At 51.4% G+C, this 21,184-nt stretch overlaps 1 protein-coding gene across 1 annotated transcript in view; it reads left to right on the top strand.

The window, feature by feature from the left end:
* LOC147700526 (E3 ubiquitin-protein ligase TRIM69-like) overlaps positions 1-8,929 on the top strand; it is a 304,581-nt gene extending 295,652 nt beyond the window's left edge. Inside the window, exon 5 of the mRNA XM_086929116.1 lies at positions 8,493-8,929. Within this exon, the coding sequence (XP_086785242.1) occupies positions 8,493-8,929 (437 nt within the window). The remainder of the gene's footprint in view (positions 1-8,492) is intronic.
* Positions 8,930-21,184: the final 12,255 nt, after the last annotated feature.

Consider the following 21,184-nt stretch of genomic DNA (forward strand, 5'->3'; position numbering starts at 1 on the left):
CAAGCACATCTCCTTCAGCCACGCCACCGGACTCCTCTTCAGCTTCAGAAAAACTGCGACCCACCACCACTCGCAACAAGTCCCCCGCCGAAGCTGGAGCAAGATCACCGCCGAGCAGCTCACCGCCTCCCTCAGCCAGAACTCTCCGACCAACACAACGGACCCCAACGAAGCAGCCAGCAACCTCACCAAGTGGCTGACCGCCTGCGCCAACAACATCGCACCACTAAAGAACCCTCCCAGTAGACCCGGCAGCAAGAAAAATCCCTGGTTCACTTACGAACTCAAGGAATCCAAGAAGAACTGCCGCACCCTCGAGAAAGCCTGGCGGCTCGACCAGACCACAGACAACAGGACCGCCCTCAAGCACGCCACCCGCAAACACCATCAGCTGATCCGCGCCACCAAGAAGTCAGCACTCAAAGAACGTTTGGACAACAACGCCCACGACAGCAAGGAGCTTTTCAGCATCGTCAAAGAGTTCTCCAACCCCAGCGCCGGAACCAACGACTTCACTCCCTCTCAAGACCTCTGCAACTCACTCGCCGCGTTCTTCCACCGCAAGATTGCCGACATACACAACAGCTTCGACGCTCAGACCACGCACCCTATCACCGAACCAATGCCCGCCACCACCACCCTCTGCAACTGGACCCCGATCAGCACTGAAGACACCACCCGCACGATGAACTCCATCCACTCCGGATCACCAACAGACCCCTGCCCACACCACGTCTTCAACAAAGCCGACGCCATCATCGCACCCCATCTCCAGGACATCATCAACTCCTCCTTCCACACCGCCACCTTCCCGGAGAGCTGGAAGCACGCCAAGTTGACTGCCCTCCTGAAGAAACCAACGGCGGACCCCACCGACCTCAAGAACTACCGTCCCATCTCGCTCCTTCCCTTTCCGGCCAAAGTCATCGAGAAGACCGTCAACAGACAGCTTGCCGCCTTCCTTGAGACAAATGGATCCCTCGACCCCTCGGAGTCCGGGTTTCGAGCCAACCACAGCACCGAGACCGCCCTAATTGCAGCCACCGACGACATCAGAACCCTGATAGACAACGGGGAAACAGCGGCCCTCATCCTCTTGGACCTCTCTGCGGCGTTCGACACCGTCTGCCACCGCACCCTAGTGAAGCACCTCAGCAACATCGGAATCCGAGAGAAAGCACTGGAGTGGATCATCTCGTTCCTCGCCGGAAGAACACAGAGAGTCCGCCTCTCCCCGTTCAGATCCGAGGCCACTGAAGTCATCTGCAGCGTACCCCAAGGATCTTATCTCAGTCCAACCCTCTTCAATGTCTACATGAGCCCCCTCGCAGCCATCGCACGCCAGCACGACCTCAACATCATCTTCTACGCCGACAACACCCAGCTGATCCTCTCCCTCACCAATGACCCCACCACCGCCAGAGCCAACCTACACGAAGGGATGAAAGACGTCGCCGACTGGATGAGGAACAGCCGCCTTAAACTGAACTCAGACAAGACGGAAGTCCTCATCCTGGGATCATCACCCTCTGCCTGGGACGACTCCTGGTGGCCCCTGGCCCTGGGCACTGCTCCCAAGCCAACGGACCATGCACGCAACCTGGGCTTCATCCTGGACTCCTCCCTGTCGATGACCAGACAAGTCAACGCCGTCTCATCTTCATGCTTCATCACCCTGCGCATGCTCCGCAAGATCTTCAGATGGATTCCCACTGAAAGCAGGAAGACCGTCACCCAGGCACTCGTCACCAGCTGACTGGACTACGGGAATACCCTCTACGCCGGAACCACAGTCAAACTTCAAAAAAGACTCCAGCGCATCCAGAACGCCTCCGCACGACTCATCCTGGACAACCCCCGACACAGCCACATCACCGGACACCTGAGAGACCTGCACTGGCTCCCCGTCAGCAAAAGAATCACATTCAGACTTCTCACCCACGCACACAAGGCTCTCCATGATCTGGGCCCCAAGTATCTCAACGACCGCATGACCTTCTACACGCCCACCTGCCAGCTACGATCGACCAGCCACGCCCTCTCCACTGTACCACGCATCTGCAGAGCCACCGCCGGAGGAAGATCCTTCTCCTACCTGGCAGCCAAGACCTGGAACACCCTCCCCACCCACTTCTGGCGAACCCAGGACCATCTCTTCTTCAGAAAGCAGCTCAAGACCTGGCTGTTCGAGCAGTAACATACCCCCTCCCCCAGCGCCTTGAGACCATCCTGGGTGAGTAGCGCGCTTTATAAATGCCGTGATTGATTGATTGATTGATATGCCCATGATGTGCCAAATGCAACAACAATTTCACTGTACTATCCTTGCAACCTTGTTCTGTATCAGAAGCAATCAACAGATCATCGACATATTGCACTAATACATTACCTGGAGGAAGTGATAATGTATCCAACTGACTTTTTAATGCCTGACTAAAGATACTAGGACTCTCTGTATAGCCTTGAGGAGCGCGAGAGAACCGAAATCTTCTGCCAGCCAGTGTAAACCCAAACAAATACCTGCTGTCTGGGTGTATTCGAATACCGAAAAATGCATTTTTTCAAATCAATAACAGAAAAGAATGTAGCAGTAGATGGAATCATTGTTAAAAGCATAGTAATATCAGGAACCACGGGAAATTGTGGAACTACTATTTTATTTACGTCACGCAAATCAATCACAAAGCTGTAAACATCATCAAGGGTCTCAGAGAAACCCGAGGGTGTCCTCTTAAGGACCATAAGAATAGGACTATTACAAATGTTGGTAGACATTTCTTTAACTACTCCCTTTCTTATCAAATCCTGCATAATCTGAAGAAGAGCACGTTCTCCTGCCTATGGTATTTTATACTGAGGAATGCTGGTCAGAAAAGCATTATCTTGAACTTGTATAGAAACTGGTGGTATATGTAACAGACCCACATCTGCATCAACTGTGGCCCATAGCATGGGTGGTACTTGAGCATATTAAGCTGGAAGGGGTGCATCCTGAGACAAACACTGTATAGTACTCACATCTGGACCATGGTAATATAAACACCAGCAGGGGAGTAATAAATAGTAGCATGCAATTTCTTCAACAGATCCAAACCCATCAGATTTTCACCACAATTAGATGTCAACAAAAACGGGAATTCTACAGTGAAAGGACCAACAGTGCAAGGGGTCGAGAAATGGGGCTTACAACCCACCTGAAAAACCTACCAAAACATTATTATGGTCAGAAAGAGCAGCCCCGGGGACCATATGTCGAGAAACAGAACTCTTTGTCGAACTTGTGTCCACCAAAAACTCCTTAGTCAAGCCTCGCAAATTCGCTGTCACATAAGGACCACGCTGATCTACAGGTATCTGAACGGGCCCCTCACCCTGTCCCTGGCTATCCTAGCTGTAAGACATACCTGTAACATCATCCATGTCATAATCATCATTATAATACTGTCCATCTCTAGGGTAATTAAAATAGTTATTATCAGAACGGCCCCCAGGAGCCATAGCATTCTGATTTCTGTCGGTCCCACAACCTCTACCACCAGAACCCCGTACTCGAGGGGAGGCAACCTTCTGTAATAGCACAGGGGACTGGCTATACTAATGTCCTTCCTCCTCATAATACGCACACTGATTCTGCCCCAAAGGTGTCGTTGAAGGCTGCCTGGTAGGTGGAAGTTGTCAAGAAGGACCTCCTCATCCCTTATTATTTCCCCTGAATGCTTGCTGCAATAACACCTTCATCTTCCAATCATTATGTTTTTTGTCAGTTTTATCTTTCTCCTCCTGATCTCGGTGTTCATAATATTGGGCCAAATTCAAAATAACAGAGGGAGAAGTCGTAGACCAAGTATTTTCAGATTCCTGCAAACAAGTCATTATTTCAAGAAGAAGAATAGTAACAAACAGATCAACAAACAAACAAACTCCTCCCTCAGTGGACATATCCTGTCTGCTATAATCCAAAAACTTGTCTTCAAACCGAGTAAAGAAATCGAGCACACTCTCATCCTTCTTCTGTTGACAAGTCATCAACCTGTCCCAGCTGACCTTCTTAGGTGGAATAAGTGTATGCATGCATGTAATAATAAGACCAGGCAAAGCAAGTATCTCAGCACGGGGTTTATCTCCTGGCTTTCTTTTCTGATTCCATCCTTTAATCACATCCCATGTGCCGCCCAATTCTGCAATATGATCTTGAGTATGTACCTGTCTCCAAATATCAACCGGAACAAGAAGACCAATAAACATTTCAACATCAGCCAGAGTCATTACAGTAGAAGAAGCAACCTCTGTTAATTCTTTATAATAGTCAGTGGGATTTTTCCTACGATCGGGCAAAGTAGTCTGAAGGGCTAAAACCTCACTTCTTCTCCATTGAGTATAAACCCATTGCTCCTGGAAGCGAGCAGCCATAGCTGGTCTAGTGCCCGCTCTGTTTCGATCCGTCAACTCAGGTATTTCTGGATGATAAATTTGGTGGACTTCACCATAGGCAACTGAGTGATTTTGGTGGGACTCATACAATCGACCTCTATAAGAGGCAATAGTGGCAATATTTGCAAGCACCTGTCATGGCGCTAAGTCGGCTACATACATGCGATCTCTAATATCAAATATCACTTGTGGGGCCTCTATTTTATTGTGCGTGTGCCAAAGGTCTATCAATGTAGGGGACATGTGTTGGAGAACGTGCTGCTGCAGAATAGGTTCAAACTAATGCACAGCTTGCCAAATGTCCACAATGCCATAAACCGCATTACTAGCCCACTTCATAGCCTGTCTTGCTAATTCCTCTTTCTCATCCTCATCTACTGCAGAGTGAACCAATGGACCGACTTATTTCCTGTATTTCACCCAATCCCTGTCCTCAAACCCTCGTACGGGCGTGTCAATATCCAGAAATATCGGAGGATGAATAACCATAGGAGAAGAAGCAACAGAGGTAGTAGGTACAACTGTGGGTAATGTTTGCACTGGAGGAGAAAGAACAGAGGACACAGAGGTCGAAACAGTAGATGTAACAGAGGTCACAGTCGTCAAAGATGGCGAGGACAGAGAAGGAGCAGGGGTGCCATAGCCAAAGCTGTTGAAATAACAGCTGTAGATACGGAGGCAACAAGAGCAGATGAAACTTGCTGCAGTGACTGTAAATGAACTGTGGGATATATCCTTTGCGGGGCATAAGGAGGTGGGGTTCGAGTATCTAACAAATCCTCTACAAAAGTATAATTTTCCTCTTTGGCCAAATAGGACTTGTCAATGTGTAACCAAAATCTCCTATCCTCACATTCAATTCCTGTCTCCTGTTTTTCTCTATCATATGCTACAGCTCTCTGAGGCAATGCCTGCATTTTCCCTTTTCTGTGCCTCTTTCTCCATTTTTAACCGCCTTTATTTCACCTTCTTCTGCCAAGTTCGAAGAGAATCAAACATTGACTGTCTACTTCGTCTCTTAAACGACTGTTCCTGTAAAAAAACAATCTTTTGTTCATCAAAGGTGCCTGTCAAAGGCCACTGCAACTCTGCATTGTCCCACTATTATTATTTGTGCCATAATGTACTAAACATAATAGGGCCAAGGCCATGTTTCACATACATATCATAATGAGGTCTGCCTTCAATAGGCTCCGGCTGAGCTTCTTCCAACCGGGCATCTGCAGAACAACAACGACAACAAAAAGTCCAAAATTTGCTAAAGCCAGGCATGGCCAAGAAAACAAAGTCATTATTTCACCTGGAAAAGTATTTGCAAAACCTTTTTTTTTTTGTCAAAAAAGTCCTTAGACTGTAACAAACTCAAGCCACAATGGTACCATATCCACACAGAACCAAAACAAACTTACCTGATATCAGTAGTTCAAACAAACCAGTTCTCCACTGCAGACTCTTCTGACTAATCAGTCAGATTCAAGGGTTTCGCCATTCAGGGCTCCAGTCCGGATACCCACTGGTTGAGGCACCGCCCGGCAGGACAAAAGTAGCAGCTGGGAGTAACATACACTCTTCTTGCAGGGCTCCCTGAGCCGTTGGTCTGACCTGACGATATCCTCAGCCTCCCTCCCGTCGGCAGAAAGGGGATGGATCAATCCCCCGAAGGTTTCCCTGTTTGGGCGACAACAGAAGGAAGTGACCCGCTTGGGGCCACCCAGGTCACTAATGACCACCTCTCGGACTTCAGTACCAAATGAAGAGTCGGTCGGACAGTAGAGAATACAAACCAATAACTCTTTTATTTATGTGCACTGAGAGTGGAGCCCAATCTGTACAGTCGCTAAGAGTGCTACAGAGAGGAATGAAATAAAAAAGCATAAAGATACATTAAGTGCACTTCATAACCGGGCAAAAACACGCCCACAGTGGAATTTTCCAGGCAGCTGCAGGTGAACAGTGAAATACTAAAAAAAGATTTCAACTCTCGTATCTTACACAAACTAACATAGTCCAAGGTTGTACCATCCTGGGCCGGCCACCAGACAAGTGGGAGAGGGCCTCTATCTAGTAAGAAAGGTATGGGCTAATAAAAACAGTGTACTCATTACTGCAAAAAAACATATTGTTACAGAAACAAAACTCAAGAGGGGTGCGTTTCTCGGAATTGGATGAGATCAGTTTCAGCCTAAAAGGTTGCCTTGAAAGAAAATGGTACAGCCAATGCTAACTTACATAGAGCACTGCGTGAGCATAACAGTTTCTATTCTAACAGTGTGAAGGGAGCATCAGTACATGGGATGGAGGGAGCATCAGCACCTGGGGTGGAGGGAGCATCAGTACCAGGGGTGGAGGAAGCATCAGTACCTTAGGTGAGAATCAGCACATGGGATGGAGGGGGCATCAGCACCTGTGGTGGAGGGAGCATCAGCACCATGGGTGGAGGGAGCATCAGCACCTGGGGTGGAAGGAGCATCAGTACCGGGTGTAATGGGAGCATCAGCACTAGGGGTGGAGGGAGCATCAGCACCTGGGGTGGAGGGAGCATCAGCATCTCAGGTGGAGGGAGCATCAGCAGCACCTGGGGTGGAGGGAGCATCAGCACCTGGGGTGAAGTGTGCACCAGCACCTGGGGTGGAGGGAGCATCAGCACCAGGGGTAGAGGGAGAATCAGCACCTGGGGTGGAGGGAGCACCAGCACCTGGGGTGAAGTGAGCATCAGCACTTCAGGTGGAGGGAGCATCAGCACCTGGGGTGGAGGGAGCATCAGCACATGGGGTGGAGTGAGCATCAGCACCCAGGGTGAAGGGAGCAACATCACCCAGGGTGGAGGGAGCATCAGAAGATTCAGAGAGGGGTCATCTTCACCTGGAGGCAAGGACTCATCCACTCCTTGGCTGGAGGGCACAGTAAAAGCTGTGGCGGAGAGCATATCAGCTTCTTCAGTGGTGGGTGTATCCACAACCGGGGTGATGAGTGATTGTGTGCCAGGGTGGGGGGGTCATCTTAGTGCCTAGAGTAGAGTGTGCAACAACATGTCTGATGCAGGGAGCATCAGCATAACATCAGCCCTGAGTGCGGAGGGCACATCCATGCCAAAGTCTGAGGGCTCATCAATGCCAAGGAACGAGGGCTCATCCATGCCAGGGTCTGAGGGCTCATCAGCACCTTTTACACATCATATCAATACGTGGGGTGGAGGAAACATTAGCACCTGGACTGGAGTGCACATCATTACCAGTGATGGGGGGTGAACCAGTGGAAGGGTTGGAGCACTGGGCATAGAGGGGACATCAGTGCATACGTGTGACTGTGGGTGGGACAATGACTTGTCTGAGGTCACACAGTGAGTCAGTAACTCTCTCTCCTCTCTCTGCAGTGCTGGGTCTCTGGGTGGGACAGCGACTTGTCTGAGGTCACACAGTGTGTTATTAACTCTCTCCCCTCTGCAGTGCTGGGGTCTCTGGGCAGGACAGTGACTTGTCTGAGGTCACACAGTGTGTTATTAACTCTCTCCCCTCTGCAGTGCTGGGGTCTCTGGACGGGACAGTGACTTATCTGAGGTCACACAGTGTGTCTTTAACTCCCTCCCCTCTCTCTCAGTGCTGGGGTTTCTGGGTGGGACAGTGACTTGTCCGAGGTCAAACAGTGTGTCATTAACTCTCTCTCCTCTCTCTGCAGGCTAGGGTCTCTGGGTGGGACAGTGACTTGTCTGAGGTGACACAGTGTGTTATTAACTCTCTCTCCTCTCTCTGCAGTGCTGGGGTCTCTGGGTGGGACAATGACTTGTCTGAGGTCAGACAGTGTGTCTTTAACTCTCTCTCCTCTCTCTGCAGTGCTGGGGTCTCTGGTGGGACAGTGACTTGTCTGAGGTCACACAGTGTGTCATTAACTCTCTCTCCTCTCTCTGCAGTGCTGGGGTCTCTGGGCGGGACAGTGACTTGTCTGAGGTCACACAGTGTGTCATTAACTCTCTCTTCTCTCTGAAGTCCCGGGGTCTCTGGGTGGGACGGTGACTTGTCTGAGGTCACACAGTGTGTCATTAACTCTCTCTCCTCTCTTTTCAGCGCTGGTGACTCTGGATCCAGACACGGCTCATCAAGGACTGATCCTGTCGGAGGACGGGAGACGTGTGACATGGACAGACAGACCACAGCCCCGGCCAGACAATCCCAAGAGAATCACTCCCTGTCCCTCTGTGCTGGGGCGGGTTGGGTTCACCTCAGGGAGACATTACTGGGAGGTGCAGGATGAGGGGAAGTGGGGTTATGTGGGGGTCACAGGGGATGGTAATCAGTACAGGACCCTCGCCTTCACTCCCAACAACCTGCCCCCCCGTCCACTCCCCCTGAAGCTGGGGGTGTACCTGGACTATGAAGGGGGGCAGCTGTCCTGGTACAATGCAGATACCTTGGAGCATCTCTGCACCTTTAATGGAACCTTCACTGGGGGGGTGCACCCCTTATTCTTGGTCTGTCCAGAATCAGACCTGCACATGGTGTAACAGAGCCCCCCCCCCCCGGCCTCCACCAGGTCAATAACAGGGCAGAGAGGGGCAGACAGTAGCGCCCCCTAGCCCCTTACATACCCTGCTATGATTTCCTGTATCTATTAACCCTTCCATCCCACAGGGGGCTCCACACCTCCTTTCATCCACTGATAGACCTCCTTTCATCCACTGATCCCTGTGAACTCCCGAGGGGGGAGGGTAAGGGAGTTGTCCCCAAGGTGGGGGGGTGTCCTCAAGGAAGGAGAGAGAAGCGGGGGATGCCCCACAGGGGGTGGGGGAGTGGGAGATGTCCCTGAGGGATGGGGGTGCGGGAGATCCCGACGTAGGGGACAGCTGGAGATGGAGGGAGGGGGATCTGGAGATGTCCCTGAGGGAGGGAGAAGAGGGATATGTCCCCAAGGGTTTTAGGAGCAGGAGATGTCCCAGAGGAGGAAGGGAGGGAGGTGTCCCCAGGGGCTTCAGTCTGTGAAGCTGAATTATTGCTGCCTTTCTACAGGTGGAAGCCTGCCTCACAGCAGGCGTAAAATTGACGCTGAACCTTTCCCATGGGGCTTTCCCCATGTGAAAGGAGGCATTGCTGGAGTTGCGTCACTTTTGGGACACACTCCAGCAATGCGTCACTTTTGCGCCTACAGATATGCCAGAAATACTGATATATCTGTAACTCCTTGCGCAATGATGCGTCATACTGTAAATATGACGCATCATTGGTGTCGCAAGGAGGGCGCAATGAAAAGTGACGCATCGCTGTTTTCATGCAGCGTTGCGTCACTTTTCATAAATGAGGCCCCTTGACTTTGCCTATGTCTTTAAGCTGTGCTGTAAAGAAGTCTGCAGCATGCTGACAAGTTATACTAAAGAAGTGTCAGAAGCATTTTTGTTACCTTATCTATCACGAAAAAAAGCATTATCTACAACTGAACGACCATAATAAAAAAGTATTAACAATAAATAATGTCTTGATTTTTTGTGTCCTTTCAGTGCTGGCAACTTCTATCTGCCTGTCCCAATGGTTGCTTGTTATGGTTGTGGTTTTTTTTTTATGGGGGGGCATTAATAAAAGGAGGGTGACGGTGGGGAAATAGCACCTGTATAATAACACTAGCAGCGCGCGGATGCTAAGGGAGAATCAACAGATGCCAGATTCCGAGGGCGCCCAAGTTTTAGTATCTTTTGACCCGTTTGAGCTTTAAACTCTTTGTAAAAGACCAGGATTGACAGTCGAGACCCTACAGAGCAGGGTTGGATTTAGATCAAAAATGGGCCCGGGCACAAAAAAAAAAGATCATAAACATAAACGGGTTCCTACCATCAGAAGAAGGGGCGAGAGGGTGGGCTGTGTGAATCGAAAGTGCCCTTGGGGGAAGGCATTAAGCATTTACAGTATTGCTAAATGCAAGCAGGTGCCGGCAGTGGTGGGACACACAGCACGCAGGCGGGAAGAGATGAAAAGAGGGAGGGTGGTTTATAGGCCCCGGAGCAGGAATATACGGACTAAAAGAGAGGGTGAGTTCAGGAAGAGAGGAGGAGCTTGACGTCAACTTCATTTCTGAAACTAACACTGTTCTACAGCGACTATGAATAATGTTAAAAAACTGTCACCAAATACAAAAAAGCATAACTTTCCGAGCGCCGGAACCACTGAAGAGCTCGTAGTTCTGCTGATAGGCGTTTTCTTTCCTGCAGGCTCCGCCTTTGACCATTACATCCACGGACCTCTGGCCAAAAGTTTAAAAAGTGCACCCAAGTACAAAATGCCCTGAAGCAAAATGACCCATGTAACAGGGCCAAACTCACCCAAAGGAGAGATAAATGGTACCAATTCACCACACAAACCAAACACAGTTGGAAAAGCACCGGAAGGAACCGATTAAAAGTGGTGGGTTTGGCCATAGCCCACAGACAGAATACAGCATGCCTCGCAGAGCAGCGCATGCGCGCTGATTCTAGGCTTGACCTAAAAATAAAAGAAATCAAACTGCTGGATACCCGCATAAACCAAGGAACATATATTTAACACAAGGTATGAAAAATGAAACATATTTTACCTGTTAAAAACATGTCATCAGCATTCAAAAAACCGTCTGTCCACAACTGCATTTCCAACTTATAGCGTTTTTCTAAAAGTCTTGGTTTGAAGTTTGCACAGAAATGTGTGACAGCATTTGCAAGTTAGTGATGTTTGCAGAAGAAACACCCCTGATTATGACGCAGTGTGCTTGAGCATCATACGGCGCCATGAACTTGGTTGCATTTTGACACAACACTGTCCAGATTGACACATATTTAGTTTTGTGTATTTTTTGGACTGCACACTTTCAATAAAAGAGCTCTCCTGGGCATTCTTGTCTCCTGGGTATTCTTTTTTCTTGGTTCTTTGTACATTCAGTGTGGTTTAGAATAAAGTGCACTGTGATATGGATAGCGTGAATGTCATAAAACACTTCTGATTATGGTTCTTGGAGATGTTTAGTCATTTTTCCAAATTGCAAAGACATTTTGAGTATCTGTTTTCAGTGCAATTTTTAGATTGTGCCTCAATGATCTGCTTATTGTAGAGCATTTAGCATCCGCTTTCTGTTATGTTACTTCATATTTGCCAAGTGTGACGTTTCTTCCTGCCTTTAAATTCAGATGTGATGTCAGCACTGTGATGTCATGGTTATCACCTTCCATGAAATGGTGCTTTTCTTTGGTTCCAGGCTCTACGTGAGTTGGGTATTCTGAGACTTCAGAGTCAGGCCAGTGAAAAGGAATCCAGCTCTGGATGTCCTGGGCTGAGGAGGTCTGTGAGGATCAAAGAGGAAGGACTGACATCTCCAACTTAGAAGAACTGTCCCCTCACTCTGAGGAGCCACATTTACTGTCCCTTGATGTTGGGTCCAGAAACAACCTCTCTGTTCTCTATTTTGCAGTTTTTCCTTCTGGCAAAGTTGCCTCACCTACCTCAACTTTCATGCTTAGAATGAGGGATTATAAGTGAAGACTAAGACATTACTCCTGATTTCAGTCAGTCAATCACAGCTTTACTCAGTCAAGACATATTTCCATCCATTTTCCCAATTCTCAAGATTTTGTTTCTTTTTACTGCTCTGATACAACCTGTGTTTGCGAGTTAGCTTAATGTATAGCCGCCTGTACACGACCTCAGCCGTCCTCCTACAGCACCCTCTGTATTCATTGTGTCCAGCTGTGCAATGCTGCTCCAAATGGACTTTCAATTCACTTTCTCTTTCAGTCATTATGCATCTGTGCATCATTATGCATCCATACTGGAGACACTTTTACTGCAATTATCGGTTACCGCCCACCGGGGACCTTCACCTCCCAACAACAACAATCCCTACTCACCACCTTCACGAACATGGCAACCTCCCATAATAAATTAATCATCTTAGGAGATTTCAACCTCTGGCCAAACGGTAGTCTAGACACTGGTCTACAAAATCTTTTGCTCTCTTGCGAAAGCGTGGGACTCTACCAACTGGTTAAGCAACCTACTCACTCAGCAGGTCATTGTCTTGACCTCATTTTCTCCACTCCTCAGCTAGTACATCTGAACGACATCCTGCCTATGGGCTGGACCGATCATGCTCTTCTCAAATTTTACATTTCCAGCATAGAAGCTAGAACGCCGAAACACAGCGCCTCACCAGAATTCATGTACAGAGACTGGAAAGCCCTGGAAAAACTGAGTTCTACTAGTGCCGTGTTTAACGTGGAAGATAGCTTCTCCCCTGCCAACTCGGTTGAGGACAACTACAAGGCCTTTTGCACGAGGATATCATCTACTACGGACTCCCTGGCTCCATTAAAAAGATGCAAACCTAAGGGCAGAGCATCAGCCCCATGGTTCAACGAATCCTTGAAAATCCTCAAATTAGCCTGTAAACAGGCTGAGAGGAAATGGAGGCAAGGCTATTGCGACACAAATAAAATACTCTGGAAAAACAAGCTCCTGGAATATAAACCTGCAATTGCTGAGAGCAAATCCACCTACTACTGCTTCACCATAGTCAATGCCGCCAATAGCTGCAAAAGCATCTTCCAGATTCTTAACAATCTTATTCATCCCGACTGTGCCAAAAAAACTATCCCTCCTACACAAATACTCTGCTATAATCTCGCACTGTTCTTTAAGGATAAACTTGAGACCATCATCCACAACCTTAATACCTCCCCCTCACTAGATAATCTCAATCCGATGAGCCCAGCACACCTACCCAGGGAATGTCTGCAGGTTTTTCCCCCTATCTTGGAAGCCGACTTCGAGAGAATGGCACACGGAATCACCTCTTTTTCCCCCCTCGACCCTCTGCCCCCTAAAACCTGGAAAGCGTGTGGAACAGAACTTTTCCGCACTCTCTGCAGGATCTGCAACCAATCCTTGTGTTGTGGTTTTGTCCCAACTCCCTGGAAGCAAGCACTCATCACCCCGCTGCTGAAGAAACCCTCACTGAACCCTGAGTGTTTATCAAACTTTCGGCCTATATCTCTCCTACCCTTCCCGGCGAAAGTTGTTGAACGCTGGGTTAGCTCCTGTCTATCGACACATCTGGAGCAGAATCACATTCTGAACAACTTCCAATTTGGTTTTCGCCCAGCCCATGGCACCGAAACAGCTGTGCTTACAGCCATGGAGGAACTTCGTATGCGCGCAGACAGGGGCCATGCAGTGGCCTTGATCTTATTGGACCTGTCTGCCGCATTCGATACGGTCAACCATGTGATTCTGCTAAAGAGACTCAGAGAAGCAGGGGTCGATGGCACTGCCCTGCTCTGGTTCCACTCATACCTGCGAGATAGGAAACAGGCTGTGTCCCTTCCCCCTTTTCAATCGGCCTTCTCCCCAGTACCTTACGGGGTGCCCCAGGGCTCGTCCATCAGCCCGATCCTCTTTAACGTTTATCTTAAACCGTTAGTCACTCTGATCAAATCCCACAGGCTAAAAACGATAAACTACGCGTATGACACCCAGCTTATCCTCTCTTGGGAGGGGGAAGACTCAATCCCCATGGAATCGTTCCACGACTCCCTGAGAGACACAGCTAGCTGGCTGCACAAAAATTCCCTGCAATTCAACTCCTCCAAAACCGAGGTTCTGTTCTGCGCTGGTAGCCGGATTCCTCGCCTATTTTCCGCGGAATTCTGGTCCCCGGAAGCCCCAGAAAAACTTCAGCCGGTCACCACTGTCCGCAACCTAGGTGTCATGATGGACAACAAGCTCAGCATGGAAACGCAGGTCGCAAAAACAGTTTCCACCTGCTCGGCCCTACTGCGTTCTCTACGCAAGGTCATGCCACTTCTCCCCGCACAGGCACGAGCACTAATAGTCAGGTGTACTATCCTTAGTCGCCTTGACTATTGCAATGCACTTCTGCTCGAGTCCCCAGCTGTTCTGCTGGACAGACTCCAAAGAGTCCAGACGGCCGCCGCCAAACTAGCCCTCGGTTGGACCAGGAGATCCTCGGCCACAGCAGCCTTAGCCGAGTTACATTGGCTCCCTTTGAAGCAACGCGTAGCTTTTAAAGCACTCTGCCTTGTTTTCAAAGCACTGCACGGAGCTGGACCCAGATCCCTGCAAAAAATGTTTACCTGGTACACCCCTACCAGAACTCTCCGATCCGCCTCAGCCTGCCTTGCCATGGTACCTAGATTCAACAAGGTCAGGACGGGGGGAAGATCCTTCAGAGTGGCAGCCGCTAAACTCTGGAACAGTTTGTATGTCGATATTCGCCAAACATCGCAACTCCTTCCATTCAGAAAGCGGATCAAAACCTGGCTTTTTCCTTAATTCCCTCTCCGACAACCCGCTCCCAGTCTCCCGATACTTACCATCTTAGGAGTAATCTCTCAGCGCCAGGATACCTGCTAGGTGACAGCTGCGCTATACAAATGTTTTAAATAATAAATAAATAAATGTGTACTTTCCACACTTACAGTTGCCAGTCTTTGCAAATCCTGGAAGCAGAGACCTTTGTTCGAATGTCAACATTCACAACTTCTATCTTTGCAGATTAATTCAACTCTATAATTGCTAATTATGTTGTGGAAAAGGTGCTTTCGTGTTGTGAAGTGTTGGCTTCTAAGCAGAGTATTCTTACAAGCGCCGGAATGCCTATGGGTAGTCGTGCGCTATACAAGTGCGTAATCATTTCATCATTTCATTTCACCTCTGATGGAGGGAGCATCAGCACCTGGGGTGGAGTGAGCATTAGCACCTTAGGTGGAGGAAGCATCAGCACCGAGGATGGAGGGAGCATCATCACCTGGGGTGGAGGGAACATCAGCTCCCGGGGTGGAGGTAGCATCAGCACCTAGGGTGGAGGAAGCATCAGCACCCAGGGTGGAGGTAGCATCTGCACCTGGATTGGAGGGAACATCAGCACCTCTGATGGAGGGAGCATCAACAACTGGGGTGGAGGGAGGATGAGCACCTTAGATGGAGGGAGCATCTGCACCTGCGGTGGAGGGAACATCAGCACCCAGGGTGAAGGGAGCATCAGCACATGGGGTGGAGGGAGCATCAGCACCCAGGGTGGAGGAAGCATCAGCACCTGGGGTGGAGAGAGCATCAGCACCTGGGGAGGAGGGAGCATCAGCACCTAGGGAGGAGGGAGCATCAGCACCTGGGGAGGAGGAAGCATCAGCACCCAGGGTGGAGGTAGCATCTGCACCTGTGGTGGAGGGAGCAACAGCACCTCTGATGGAGGGAGCATCAGCAACTGGGGTGGAGGGAGCATCAGCACCCAGGGTGCAGGGAGCATCAGCACCCAGGGTGGAGGGAGCATCAGCACCTGGGGTGGAGGGAGCATCAGCACCTGGGGTAGAGGGAGCATCAGCACCAGTGATGGAGAGAGCATCAACACCTAGGGAGGAGATAGCATCAGCACCTCAGGAGGAATGAGCATCATCACCTGGGGTGGAGGGAACATCAGCTCCCGGGGTGGAGGTAGCATCAGCACCTAGGGTGGAGGAAGCATCAGCACCCAGGGTGGAGGTAGCATCTGCACCTGGATTGGAGGGAACATCAGCACCTCTGATGGAGGGAGCATCAACAACTGGGGTGGAGGGAGGATGAGCACCTTAGATGGAGGGAGCATCTGCACCTGCGGTGGAGGGAACATCAGCACCCAGGGTGAAGGGAGCATCAGCACATGGGGTGGAGGGAGCATCAGCACCCAGGGTGGAGGAAGCATCAGCACCTGGGGTGGAGAGAGCATCAGCACCTGGGGAGGAGGGAGCATCAGCACCTAGGGAGGAGGGAGCATCAGCACCTGGGGAGGAGGAAGCATCAGCACCCAGGGTGGAGGTAGCATCTGCACCTGTGGTGGAGGGAGCAACAGCACCTCTGATGGAGGGAGCATCAGCAACTGGGGTGGAGGGAGCATCAGCACCCAGGGTGCAGGGAGCATCAGCACCCAGGGTGGAGGGAGCATCAGCACCTGGGGTGGAGGGAGCATCAGCACCTGGGGTAGAGGGAGCATCAGCACCAGTGATGGAGAGAGCATCAACACCTAGGGAGGAGATAGCATCAGCACCTCAGGAGGAATGAGCATCAGCACCTGGGGTGGAGGGAGCATCAGCACCTGGGGAGGAGGGAGCATCAGCACCTGGGGAGGAGGGATCATCTGCACAGAGGGTGGAGGGAGCATAAGCACCTTAGTTGGAGGGAGCATCAGCACCTGGGGTGGAGTGAGCATCAGCACCTTAGGTGAAGGAAGCATCAGCACCTGGGGAAGAGAGAGCATCAGCACCAGTGGTAAATGGAGCATCAGCACACTGGGGTGGAGGCAGCATCAGCACCTTAGGTGGAGGGACCATCAGCACCTTAGGTGGAGGGAGCAAAATCACCTTAGGTTGAGGGAGCATCAGCACCCAGGGTGGAGTTAGCATCAGCTCCAGGGGTAAAGGTGGCATCAGCACCTGGGGTGGAGGGAGTATCAGCACCTGGGGTGGAGGGAGCAAAATCACCTTAGGTTGAGGGAGCATCAGCACCCAGGGTGGAGTTAGCATCAGCTCCAGGGGTAAAGGTGGCATCAGCACCTGGGGTGGAGGGAGTATCAGCACCTGGGGTGGAGGGAGCATGAGCACCTTAGATGGAGGGAGCATCAGCAACTAGGGTGGAGGGAGCATCATCACCTGGGGTGGAGGGAACATCAGCACCCGGGGTGGAGGTAGCATCAGCACCTAGGGTGGAGGAAGCATCAGCACCCAGGGTGGAGATAGCATCTGCACCTGGATTGGAGGGAACATCAGCACCTCTGATGGAGGGAGCATCAACAACTGGGGTGGAGGGAGGATGACCACCTTAGATGGAGGGAGCATCTGCACCTGGGGTGGAGGGAACATCAGCACCCAGGGTGAAGGGAGCATCAGCACATGGGGTGGAGGGAGCATCAGCACCCAGGGTGGAGGAAGCATCAGCACCTGGGGTGGAGAGAGCATCAGCACCTGGGGAGGAGGGAGCATCAGCACCTAGGGAGGAGGGAGCATCAGCACCTGGGGAGGAGGGAGCATCTGCACCGAGGGTGGAGGGAGCATAAGCACCTTAGATTGAGGGAGCATCAGCACCCAGGGTGGAGTGAGCATCAGCACCTTAGGTGGAGGAAGCATCCGCACCAAGGGTGGAGGAAGCATCAGCACCCAGGGTGGAGGTAGCATCTGCACCTGTGGTGGAGGGAGCAACTGCACCTCTGATGGAGGGAGCATCAGCAACTGGGGTGGAGGGAGCATCAGCACCCGGGGCGGAGGCAGCATCAGCACCCAGGGTGGAGGAAGCATCAGCACCCAGGGTGGAGGTAGCATCTGCACCTGTGGTGGAGGGAGCAACTGCACCTCTGATGGAGGGAGCATCAGCAACTGGGGTGGAGGGAGCATCAGCACCCAGGGTGGAGGGAGCATCAGCACCCAGGGTGGAGGGAGCATCAGCACCTGGGGTGGAGGGAGCATCAGCACCTGGGGTAGAGGGAGCATCAGCACCAGTGATGGAGAGAGCATCAACACCTAGGGAGGAGATAGCATCAGCACCTCAGGAGGAGTGAGCATCAGCACCTGGGGTGGAGGGAGCATCAGCACCTGGGGAGGAGGGAGCATCAGCACCTGGGGAGGAGGGAGCATCTGCACAGAGGGTGGAGGGAGCATAAGCACCTTAGTTGGAGGGAGCATCAGCACCTGGGGTGGAGTGAGCATCAGCACCTTAGGTGAAGGAAGCATCAGCACCTGCGGAAGAGAGAGCATCAGCACCAGTGGTAAATGGAGCATCAGCACACTGGGGTGGAGGCAGCATCAGCACCTTAGGTGGAGGGACCATCAGCACCTTAGGTGGAGGGAGCAAAATCACCTTAGGTTGAGGGAGCATCAGCACCCAGGGTGGAGTTAGCATCAGCTCCAGGGGTAAAGGTGGCATCAGCACCTGGGGTGGAGGGAGTATCAGCACCTGGGGTGGAGGGAGCATGAGCACCTTAGATGGAGGGAGCATCAGCAACTAGGGTGGAGGGAGCATAAGCACCTTAGATGGAGGGAGCATCAGCACCTTGGGTGGAGGGAGCATCAGCACCCGGGATGGAGGTAGCATCTGCACTTGGTGTGGAGGGAGCATCAGCACATGTAGAGAAGTGTGGCTCAATGGTTGGAGCGGCAGACCCTGATGCAGTAGTCTGGCCGGGACCAGGGTTCAATTCCCGCCTCGGCGTGTCTCGGACTCAATTTCCTCAGACCTGATAATTCTCGCTTCGGTGCCTATTCTAATCATTAGTCCCACTCTGCACCTCTGGGCAATAGCTTGCTTGATCTCTACAACGCCCCCAACAATGCTGAGGATGCCTGACTTCACCTTAGGGGTGCCCAGGAGTGGGCTCCTCACAGAGAAAGGCCAGGAAGGGTTTCTCGGCGGTATTCTTATAAGCGTCGAGATGCCTACGGGTAGTCGTGCGCTATACAAGTGCTTAATCATTTCATCATTTCATTTCACCTCTGATGGAGGGAGCAGCAGCACCTGGAGTGCAGGGAACATCAGCACCTGGTTAATAAAGAGCATCAGCACCTGGGGTGGATCGAGCATCAGCACCTGGGGAAGAGAGAGCATCAGCACCCGGGGTGGAGGGAGCATCAGCACCTGGGTTGGAGGGAGTATCAGCACCTGGGGTGGAGGGAGCATGAGCAGTGAGCACCTTAAATGGAGGGAGCATCAGCAACTGGGGTGGAGGGAGCATGAGCACCTTCGATGGAGGGACCATCAGCACCTGGGGTAGAGGGAGCATCAGCACCTGGGGTGGAGGGAGCATCAGCACCTGGGATGGAGGGAGCATCAGCACCGAGGGTGGAGGGAGCATCAGCACCTGGGTTGGAGGGAGCATCAGCACCTGGGGTGGAGGGAGCATCAGCACCAGTGATGGAGAGAGCATCAGCACCTGGGGAGGAGAGCGCATCAGCACCTCAGGAGGAGTGAGCATCAGTACCAGGGGTGGAGGGAGCATCAGCACCTGGGGAGGAGGGAGCTTCAGCACCTGGGGAGGAGGGAGCATCTGCACCGAGGGTGAAGGGAGCATAAGCACCTTAGATGGAGGGAGCATCAGCACCTGGGGTGGAGTGAGCATCAGCACCTTAAGTGGAGGGAGCATCAGCACCTGGGGAAGAGAGAGCATCAGCACCAGTGGTAGAGGGAGCATCAGCACACTGGGGTGGAGGGAGCATCAGCACCTTAGGTTGAGGGACCGTCAGCACCTGGGGTGTAGTTAGCATCAGCTCCCGGGGTAGAGGAAGCATCAGCACCTGGGTTGGAGAGAGTATCAGCACCTGGGGAGGAGGGAGCATCAGCACCTGGGGAGGAGAGAGCATCTGTACCGAGGGTGGAGGGAGCATAAGCACCTTAGTTGGAGAGAGCATCAGCACCTGCGGTGGAGGGAGCATCAGCACCTCTGATGGAGGGAACATCAGCACCTGGGGTGGAGGTAGCATCAGCAATCGGGGTGGAGGAAGCATCAGCACCCAGGGTGGAGGTAGCATCTGCACCTGGGGTGGAGGGAGCATCAGCACCTCTGATGGAGTGAGAGTCAGCACCTGGGGTGCAGGGAACATCAGCACCTGGTTAGTAGAGAGCATCAGCACCTGGGGTGGAGGGAGCATCAGCACCTGGGGAGGAGGGAGAATCAGCACCTGGGGTGGATCGAGCATCAGCACCTGGTTAGTAGAGAGCATCAGCACCTGGAGTGGAGGGAGCATCAGCACCTGGGGAGGAGGGAGACTGAGCACCTGGGTGGATCGAGCATCACCACCTGGAGAACAGAGAGCATCAGCACCAGGGGTGGAGGGAGCATCAGCACCTGGGTTCTTAGGAGTATCAGCACCTGGGGTGGAGGAAGCATGAGCACCTTAAATGGAGGGAGCATCAGCAACAGATGTACAGAGACTGGAAAGCCCTGGAAAAACTGAGTTCTACTAGTGCCGTGTTTAACGTGGAAGATAGCTTCTCCCCTGCTAACTCGGTTGAGGACAACTACAAGGCCTTTTGCACGAGGATATCATCTACTACGGACTCCCTGGCTCCATTAAAAAGATGCAAACCTAAGGGCAGAGCATCAGCCCCATGGTTCAACGAATCCTTGAAAATCCTCAAATTAGCCTGTAAACAGGCTGAGAGGAAATGGAGGCAAGGCTATTGCGACACAAATAAAATACTCTGGAAAAACAAGCTCCTGGAATATAAATCTGCAATTGCTGAGTGCAAATCCACCTACTACTGCTCCACCATAGTCAATGCCGCCAATAGCTCCAAAAGCATCTTCCAGATTCTTAACAATCTTATTCATCCCGACTGTGCCAAAAAAACTATCCCTCCTACACAAATACTCTGCTATAATCTCGCACTGTTCTTTAAGGATAAACTTGAGACCATCATCCACAACCTTAATACCTCCCCCTCACTAGATAATCTCAATCCGATGAGCCCACCACACCTACCCAGGGAATGTCTGCAGGTTTTCCCCCTATCTTGGAAGCCGACTTCGAGAGAATGGCACACGGAATCACCTCTGTTTCCCCCCTCGACCCTCTGCCCCCTAAAACCTGGAAAGCGTGTGGAACAGAACTTTTCCGCACTCTCTGCAGGATCTGCAACCAATCCTTGTGTTGTGGTTTTGTCCCAACTCCCTGGAAGCAAGCACTCATCACCCCGCTGCTGAAGAAACCCTCACTGAACCCTGAGTGTTTATCAAACTTTCGGCCTATATCTCTCCTACCCTTCCCGGC

The sequence above is a fragment of the Lissotriton vulgaris genome, chromosome 7, assembly GCF_964263255.1.
Source record: "Lissotriton vulgaris chromosome 7, aLisVul1.2, whole genome shotgun sequence".
NCBI lineage: Eukaryota > Metazoa > Chordata > Amphibia > Caudata > Salamandridae > Lissotriton > Lissotriton vulgaris.